The 10,065-nt window shown below is 36.9% G+C and overlaps 1 protein-coding gene across 5 annotated transcripts in view; it reads right to left on the bottom strand.

The window, feature by feature from the left end:
- LOC107582592 (connector enhancer of kinase suppressor of ras 1-like) overlaps positions 1–10,065 on the bottom strand; it is a 44,912-nt gene that overhangs the window by 22,711 nt on the left and 12,136 nt on the right. For 3 of the 5 annotated variants that reach the window (XM_016268497.1, XM_016268514.1, XM_016268522.1), the window contains exons 5-9: positions 6,049–6,090; positions 5,432–5,551; positions 3,653–3,712; positions 1,170–1,238; positions 596–724 (exon numbers count right to left, since the gene is read on the bottom strand). In XM_016268497.1, the coding sequence (XP_016123983.1) occupies positions 596–724; positions 1,170–1,238; positions 3,653–3,712; positions 5,432–5,551; positions 6,049–6,090 (420 nt within the window). The remainder of the gene's footprint in view (positions 1–595; positions 725–1,169; positions 1,239–3,652; positions 3,713–5,431; positions 5,552–6,048; positions 6,091–10,065) is intronic. The other 2 variants (XM_016268505.1, XM_016268530.1) reach the window with 2 other exon arrangements.

The raw sequence follows: 10,065 nt of genomic DNA, 5'->3' as shown, positions 1-10,065 counted from the left end.
TTATCATGTTGGAATACTGCCCTGCGTTGGAATACTCCTCACCTGGTTGCCGCCACACACGCTTGACACCATCTGAACCAAATAAGTTTATCTACTTTGTGTAGAGCTTTTTTTCAGATCCTCAGAGAGTTCTTTGCCATGAGGTGCCATGTTGAACTTTCAGTGACCAGTATGAGAGAGTGAGAGCGATAAAACCAAATTTAACACACCTGCTCCCCATTCACACCTGAGACCTTGTAACACTAATGAGTCACATGACACCGGGGAGAGAAAATAGCTAATTGGGCCCAATTTGGACATTTTCACTTAGGGGTGTACTCACTTTTGTGGCCAGCGGTTTAGACATTAATGGCTGTGTGTTGAGTTATTTTGAGGGGACAGCAAATTTACACTGTTATACAAGCTGTACACTCACTATTTTACATTGTAGCAAAGTGTCATTTCTTCAGTGTTGTCATGAAAATATATAATAAAATATTTACAAAAATCTGAGGGGTGTACTCACTTCTGTGAGATACTGTGTATATATATAATGTCAACAAGTATTTTGAAAATGCTTGAAGTGGCATATGTTGAATAAAAGGATGAGTAGTACCTCTAATACCTCAGACTTGGCTTGGCTCTCCTTGCGTTTCAGGAACCCTGGAAGCCTCCTCAAAACCAGAGTGACTCCATTTGGATTTTCCTCCAGTTTTTTAACAAGGTTTTCCCGGCTCCAGCCAACCTGAAATAGGATGTATAGGTTACACTGCATGAAATAAATGTATATTTGCATCCAAATCGGTGATTCTTTTGCAACTAATGCTTGTTGCTGCACCTGTCTATAGGTAATTTTCAGAAAACTGTGATAGATTTTTTTATGTACTAAAGTTAAAATTGCTTTTTAAATTTTAAATCTCTTTCTATAGAGATTTAATTTGTCTGGAATAACCATTGTTTTTCTTCTGTGCCTATCAGTAATCATAGGATACTGGGCCACAAACGATTGATAATCCAAATTAGTTGACAAAAGACATCTGCTCAAATCTAGCTTGCAGCTCGTCTTACTGTGCTAACCCGGGGTTCAGCCCCTCTCATTGGAACCCTGTCTAATTTCCTTCCTTATAGCAGTCTTTATTTAAATAACACTAGTACATAAACTTCATTACAATTGAACTGTTACCACTTACCACTATCTGTCCGTTGACCTGAAGGACCTCATCTCCCGCTAAAATCTTCTCACAGATCTCTGTACGAGACTGTAAGACAGGATTTATGGTTATGTACAACATAGTGTTCTAAGACACACTACTGAGTATATCAGCACCAAAAACACTACTACCAATAATACCAAGGGAATGATTGCAGTGGCTTAGAAGGAACCGTCCACAAGCAGAAACATCACGCCCATTCAAACTGGCACATGCCCTTTTTTGAACCAAGTGAATTTTGAATCAGCATCAACATCTTTAAGATTGGATGATTATTTTACACTACCGTTCAGAACTTTGGGGTCAGAAATATTTGTGGAAATAATAAAATAACACTTTTATTCTGCAAGGATATATTATATTGTTCAAAAGTAAAAATGTTTTATAATGTTACAAAATACTTCAAATTCAAATAAATGCTGTTCTTTTGAACTGTCTATCCATGAAAGAATCCTTTTACAAATTAGGCAGCAAAACTCTTTTCAACATTGACAATAATGTTGTATTGATAATAATGTAATAAATGTTTCAAGCACCAAATCAGCATTAGAATGATTTCTGAGGATCATGTGACACAGAAGACTGGCGTAATGGCTGTTGAAAATTCAGCTTTCCATGACAGGAATAAATTGCATTTTACAATATATTAAAATAGAAAACAGTTATTTTAAATCGTAATATTATTTCACAATATTACCGTTTTTACTGTATTTTTGATCAAATAAAGGCTGTCTTGGTAAGTATAAGACATTTCTTTCAAAATTATTTAAAAAAAATCCCACCCCTAAACTTTTGTATGGCAGTGCAGGTTAAAATATGTTTTTTTGTGTGTGTGTGCATTAGTGTGTTTGTGTGTGTGTGTCTTGAATAATATCGCTCTTTTCTTAGATAAAACTTTTTTTAGATGAAACTAAAGGGTACGACATCACAACTCCCTCTTCTCCTATTTCTGACCCTAAAGAAGGCAGTTTATTTTGAAGAATAATTTTATATAATTCTCTCAGGTCATACATAATAAGAAAGAAAAATGAGCCAACAATTCAAACCCATGATTCTTGTTTTAAGTGAGTTCAGACACCTTTAAAGAGGTCATATGATGTTGCTAAAAAATAACATTATTTTGTGTATTTGGTGTAATGAAATGTGTTTATGTGGTTTAAGGTTCAAAAAACACATTATTTTCCACATACTGTACATTATTGTTTCTCCTCTATGCCCCACCTTTCTGAAACGCAACGATTTTTACAAAGCTCATCGGTCTGAAAAGCGAGGTGTGCTCTGATTGGCCAGCTATCCAGTGCGTTGTGATTAGCCGAATACCTCAAGCGTGTGACGGAAATGTTACGCCCCTTACCATATTGTGATGCCTTGTCCCGGCCGGAGCGACGAGACAAAAACATTAAAGCCCATTATAAACGAGGCATTTTTTGCATCCAGTGGGGACATAATTATGGATTATAATGACTTATACTGTCTTTTTACGAGTTGTGTTGCATCGCGCCGCGTAAACATAAAACCATGTCTGCATTTGTGATCGGAGAAACGACAAACAACAAGCGCTACTCTACATTGCTCAAAACTCACGTTTTAATCACTTACAGTCTGTGAGTCAGAACAGCCGGCATTGTAGTCTACTCTACAAGGATCAGGAAACAGTCCTCCATAAAATGCGCTGGACACATCTGAATATTTGGGTTGAACTGTTCTGGGACAGTGTTGTAAATACAACTTAGCCACTGATTTCTAGTTGTGTCCTCTTTTGGAAGGCCAAACAAAGTAGTTTTGCTTTCACAATGAAACACACGGCGGGCTAGAATGAGCGCCGGCCGGCAGCCTAGAGTCAGCGGTGGTGGGCGGGCTTGAGTGAGCGGAGGCGGGCGGGCGGGCTTGAGAACAGCGTGGCCGGCGGATTTGACGAAAGAGTGGATGGCGTGTTTGCGGCAACCACATGTGCTGGACCGCTTCTTTCTTCGCGTGAACATTTGGGCGACGTTATGCAAATCTTCCCACATTGTGACGTAGATTTGTGGGGGCATGTTAGAACGAGCCGTTTTAGGTAGGCGTGGTTGACTTTTAACTTTTATAAAGAATATCTCTTTGGATTTGAGACTTTAGTCTTTGCAACTTTACAGATCTTCTTTATGCATCAAGGGCTTGTAACACTCCAAAGAGAAAGGAAAAATTTAAATCGCATCATATGACCCCTTTAAACTAGCCCACTTTTTCCCTAGGAGGAAGTTAAGCCTTTTCTCACTCTGTTCTGAGCCAATTAATTCATGCATGAAATCACTGCAAACACACCCTCACATATCTCCCAGCAGACAATTTAAGAAATGTTTTTCATTTGCTTATGCTAGAAAAACACACATTTTCTCCCTAAATAAATACATTAAAAAACAAAATGATACTTTTCAATATTGGTCAAATATATGAAGCACTGGGGTACCATCAACCTGTCCTACCTCTGCTGCTTTTCCAGTGACAAAATGATTTCTGGATCCTGTGGTGGTGATCTCAATTCCCTATGTGAAAAAATAATGTGCATATCAAGCCAATAATATTTTAGACCTCAGCTAAACTAGAATTCAATGGATTTGATATTGGCTCCTATAAGCAAGATGAGAATCCAGGCTGGTAATTGGCCAATCAACCCCGCTGGGTTGCTTTAATATTCAGCTATCCTGACATAATTATGGCAAGAAATTCAAAAGGAGAACTGAGGGAGCATGTTCAAAATGGTACTGGTCAATGAATCGACTGCAGTATCAGATGTCAGCCCAAGTTGGATCTAAATAGTATTGATTGTGCTGAAAATGTGCTGTAAGTACAAAGACCTCCTGCTTAAGAGACAATGAACCAGTATAGTCCAACCTCAGGCTAACTGAATCCATTAGTATATGTCAGATCAATAATAATAGATCATGTCCAATTATTATATTCTCTGAAACTTGATTTCTCCAAAGCATGCCAGTTCATTATGTCAAAATATGGACCTAATGAGTTTCCCCACAATCTCTCTCCAGGAAACAGTAGAGGTAGGTCTCACTTGGCAAGAATCACAAGTATTTTTTATATTTTGACAGACATTCCTTTGTCAATTAACTACTGAGCACTGAACAGTGTAAAACCCTGTTATTGGATTTCCTTGAATGGTTTATGGATGACTGCAAATGTAATCATACATGTTGCATTGTGTGTTTGTGTCTGATTTGAAGACACACAAAACATAAAGAAGTGAAGTGTGGCCAAGTATGGTGACCCATGCTCTGAATTTGTGCTCTGCATTTAACCCAATCCAAGTGCACACACACAGTAGTGAACACACACACAGAGCAGTGGGCAGCCAATGCTGTGGCACCTGGGGAGCAGTTGGGGGTTTGATGCCTTGCTCAAGGGTCTCACCTCAGTCATGGTATTGAGGGTGGAAGAGAGTGCTATACATTCACTCCCCCCACTGACAATTCCTGCCGGACCGGAGACTCTAACCCGCAACCTTTGGGTTACATGTCCAACTTACTAACCTTTAGGCCACGACTGCCCTTAAAAGGACCCAAATTTACCTCAAACATGTCAAAAATTATAAAAAGAGTATGTGAGCCTTCAGAGTATGACTGTTCTTTAATAAACCAGGGCAAATTTAAACCAATTATACCATTTTTAATTGAATAATTTATCAGTCCACAGACACCTTACAGAAGAACTTCTCTTTTGTGGAACTGCCAAGTGTATGTGTCTAAGGTAAGAAAGGAAGAGCTTTACATAATTAAACTCTCTTTAAATAGCTTCACCCTTAGCAACATATCAGCTGAATACAATACAAAGTAAAGTGACTGTCTGAGTAGAAATGATTTGAACTGTGTTTAGAGAAGGAGATAAGAGAGACAGAGAAGGAGAAAGATGACATTGAAATTAAGATTTTGTTTAAACTCCATCTGTAAGCATTAGTTCTTTAACATTCACAAAATTATAGTGTAAATTTAACCGCAGCAAAGTATCCAAATAAACATTTAATATAGAAATTTACTTGAACCTTATACTTAATTTTTCAAAGTTAAAATTAAAACAAGATCACTGGAGTATGTTTTACAAGAAAATTATATTTCAGTCTTTCTACTTCAAAATTTCATGTTTAATTCAATGTGTTACTTTTCTTTGCAATTAATTGTGAAATTGGACAACAAGGAGAGAGGATGAAATAGAGAAAGAATAAATGAATTACTGTAAAGAAGTCAAGTCATTACCACTTGATCTCCTGGTGAGGCTGGGACCAGGTCGACACTCTCCAGCTGGGCAGTATGGGTAAGAAGAGGCAATGGAGTTTCGGTCAAAATCTCATCACACACTGCTACCAATTGGCGACACTAAAGAGAGAGACAGAGAGGCAGAAAAAGAAATGTCTAGTTAATTGAAGATGGATAATCTCTTCTGAAGTAACGAATATTATCACATATATTATTGGAATATTGAGGGTTATGTATACTACCATTCAACTGTGGTCAGTAAAATGTTTTTTGGAAGAAAATTGATCAACAGTGACAGACATTTGTAATGTTACAAAAGATTTCTATTTCAAATAAAAGCTGTTCATTTGAATTTTGTATTCATCAAAATGGGATAACGTTAAAATATACACTACAGTCCCAATGATGATGAAATTAAAAGTTAAAATATCACACTTTTAATATTTAATAAAGGGAACAAATAATATTGAATGAACTGTAACAAAAATATAAGCTGCACATGTGCTTACAACCTTGTAAGTTCATTACACAATATAATATAATATAATATAATATAATTCAAATAATCAAAAGATGTAGAAAGTAAGAGTGAAGACAGATGACCCATGATCTCTTACTATGGAAATTATATCCTTCTCCTTTTCAAACACAGCAGTTTCCTACAGGGAAGAGAGAGAGAGAAATGAGAACATTTACTAAAAATGCAAGTGCTTCCACCCACTGAGGAGTTTGATCTAGAATTCAGAGATCTACTAACACACATGAGGGGAGTTTACCTAACCCACTCATGCCAGGGCTGATTCAGCTCCTTCACACCTCTCAATGAAACACTTCCTTAAACAGAGTGACACTACACACCGCTAACATGCAGCCACCAACCCTCAAACCGTTTAATCCATTACAGGAGCCGTACAAGACCTAAGAACCACATACACACAAACATACACCCATACGTAATGACTGGAACATGTAGATCATAGTCTAATTAAAGGATTAGGTTGGCCGCTCGGTGGCAAGAGAAAAAGTGCTCCCTCACATCTCCTGATTTACTGATGAGCCAGATCTTATGCAACATCCCTGAAGATAAACACTGAATCCCAGACCATCAACAGATTTACTTCAGCCAATACACAACTCACTCAGTCATGAAGTTCAGTACAAATAAAACCAAAACAAATAAGGGCTCATATCCAACCTCAGATATGTTTGTATTAGCTAAACAGATTCAGAGTTAGTCCATCTGAAAGTATGTACTTACTGGACTCAGGTGTGTGAGAGAGAAGATATGACAATACACGCAGCTGAATAATTTTGTGGGAGGTATGTGTGACGCTCACTTCTCGTTAATTTAAACAGGTGTGTCACTTCCCCTCATAAGAGATCGACACACACAAAAACATTTAGGCTCACAATCAGTTTCATTTGAATGCATTCATTTCCAGTGGTCCATCAAAACCTAACAGGTTCAGAGGTAAACCATCAGTAGAGTTAGTTAGGGCAAGAATCACTATTACTACTTTTCATTCTACTGCTTGTCAACTTAAGCTTAACATTCAATTAAAAAAGTATGTTTAAAAATAAAATGAATTTAAATAATTTGTATTTATTTATTTATTTTTAACAATTGTGGTCAGTGAAAATGTGGCCCAACAGGCCAAATGGGAAAAATACTACTGATGGGAGTGGGCTATATTGACTTGGGCAAGTAAGCAACCACTTTACAATGGGTTTAAAACACCACCACTCAGATTTACTTCAAAAATGTTGTCTAAAAACAATGAGATCTGACAGAGAGTTGGCGATATAACACAGCAGTGACTGCTGAGATTCCACTTTAAATGAGAGCAATTATCTGCTTTGTTTGAGGTGATTGGATAAGCATACGGTTGTGCTTCCGAGCAGGTTTTAATGCACAAGTGCTTGGAACTAAGATGCCCTTGCCATGAAAACAGATGTAAACGTAAAACTGAAGGGAATGACAGGATGGAATGATGTGGAAGGTCAAACAGGACACACACTGGTCATGCCTTCAGTGTAATTTAGTGTAATATCTTCTACTGTATATTCAAACCCTGTCAAATAAAACTGCCAGGGTGTCCTTTTATAGGTCATTATGGTACAGTTCAAGCACAGGTCAGTCCTTACTGCTGATTTGAAAGTCATCTCACTGATTTACCACAATAAATCTAATTTTAATCACTGCAGGAAAAGATAGAAGCAAGTCTAATCTGAATCAGAAACTACACAGAATTTCACAGAATCAACTGTTATTTTCATTAGACATGTCTGCTACCTCTTTGCTTATTTAATAATTTTGTGACTTTGATTATCCTTTGACCTACAAACAACAGTGTGGCTTTGTTGGCAGACTCGGCACCATTTAATACGTTACCATTTTAAAATCCATTCCACAGGATTCTGCAAATTTTCACAAAAGTCAGCACCGAAAATGGAGAAAAAGTTTGTAAATGTTTGTCTGGGCCTGGATACAAGACAGGGAAATTTAAATACAAATACTTATCGGCATGAAATGAAAATTCACACTATTTTCTAAATTTGGAAATGTTATTGTTCTTATTGTAAATTAATCAGATGCAGATTTCTTTTTTTTCTTTTCCCTCATTATTTTTGATAAAAATGTCATAATTACTAACTACATGCTTCTCTCTGTTGAAATATACTAGACTTCTCCAATCATTCAGTCTGCTTAAACCTAACCCCTTTCCTACAATCGAGTGCAAGCTCACATTCAGATCTGCCTCCATTATTCAGTGCAACACCCATATCTCAAAATCCAGTCAACAACCAATGTACATAACAAAGTCCTTGTCCTCATTTTTTCTATTTAAAAAATCGTTTACACTCGGATGTACACCACAGTATGGAAGAAAACATCTGCTGCTACTTCTAAATATTTTGTCTTTTGTTTTGCACTGGTTAAAAATTTTTTTGCCCTATTTTCTTTGTATGCATCCAGCTGAGCAGATGCATAACTAAATGTATAACTGAAAACTAAAACTCAAAGCTCAGTTTAAAAACTGAAAAGGAGAAAGACACCTGATATTAATTTTCTCTCCAGTCCTGTTGTTTTCCTCGTCCTTTAGTTATATTGAGGCTGACATCCTCACAGAAAGAAGCTTCATTCAGGTCAAAAGCTTTTACCTTGTTATCTTCTAGTTCCCAACAAAGCTCTTCATTTCACACTGATAATGATCATTAACTGCAGAAAGAGAGAGAGCTTTCCTCAGTGATAAAACACAAGTCAGCTGTTCTCTCCCCTTTCTACACCTTTTTCTCCCTCTTTTTTCTGTAGTTTATTGGCATTACAAATAACTGCATTTGCAGCTGTGTACAATGAAAAAATGGAGCAAACCAAAGTATATAAATGTTCTGTCTCTAGGCAGAGACAAACAGCTAAATCAAATGCTCTAATAAGGGGTCACAGACCAGCAGACCTGAAGATACTAAAAAAAGATCTGCCTTACATCCTGCATGGATCCATTTACACTTCTCAAATGCATAAACAACACACCTGTTTGTTTTCCTATCATGGTGGGAACTTTCCATTGACTTATATTGTTTTTATACTCAGCTGATGATATTTTATATCCCCTAACCCTCAAAGAAACCTTTCTACATTTTTACATTGTCAGTAAGGCATTTGTACTATGTCTAGCTTGCATCCCATTCTGTACCACCTTCTAGACAGAATTTCCTAGCAAAAAATATAAATATCAAGTCTAGTTTTGTGTAAACTGAGCTGTAGCATTACTGTTTTTAAACCTTTATGAGGTCTTTATGTATCATTTAACATTGATCACATAGTGAGCCAAATTAACTCTGATCCGAATTTAGTCACTCTACATAAGAGACGACTTCCAAAACAGGCTGTTTATTAAATAAAATAACCATTTCCTCTCAATACAAACCAGCAAATATTATACAAAAATATTCTGAAGCAACTTCAGATGTGTAAACATCGAGGGAAAAATATATTCAGCGCAAAAAAGATAAAACAAGCACACACAGTACCTCTGTCTGATCGACGTGACCTTTTCTGCTTAATCCACTGATGTATTTCAGTACAGTGTGTGTGTGTGTGTGTGTGTGTGTGTGTGTGTGTGTGTGTGTGTGTGTGTGTGTGTGAATTTCCTTTTGCACCCTCTCTCACTCTCTGCCTCTTATCTCTATTTTAATTCATCTATCTTTCACTCCCTCACCTAAGTTCATTACTCCTCTCTCTCTTTCTTGTTAAAGTCATTGGCTGGCTGCTAATTATTCCATACACTCTTAAAAATAAAGGTGCTTCACGATGCCATAGAATAACCTTTTTGTCTAAATGGTTCCATAAAGAACCTTTAACATCTGAAGAACCTTTCTGTTTCACAAAAGGTTTTTTGGGGCGAAAAAAAGTTCTTCAGATGATAAAAAAGTAAGAAAGAGATGGTTCTTTAAAGAACCTTTGACTGAATGGTTCTTTGTGGAACCAAAAATGGTTCTTCTATGGCATCGCTTGAAGAACCTTTTGAAGCACCTTTATTTTTAAGAGTGTACTCCCCAGGCAGTGCTGCCAATTCATAAAAAACACGCACAGGTGCAATTATCTCTCTGATAAAATTATATCTCTGTTTCCC

The sequence above is a fragment of the Sinocyclocheilus grahami genome, unplaced genomic scaffold, assembly GCF_001515645.1.
Source record: "Sinocyclocheilus grahami isolate Dianchi unplaced genomic scaffold, SAMN03320097.WGS_v1.1 scaffold4.1, whole genome shotgun sequence".
Lineage (NCBI taxonomy): Eukaryota > Metazoa > Chordata > Actinopteri > Cypriniformes > Cyprinidae > Sinocyclocheilus > Sinocyclocheilus grahami.
Note: the sequence above shows the minus strand (reverse complement) of the source record. Positions and strands in the feature narration are given on the sequence as shown.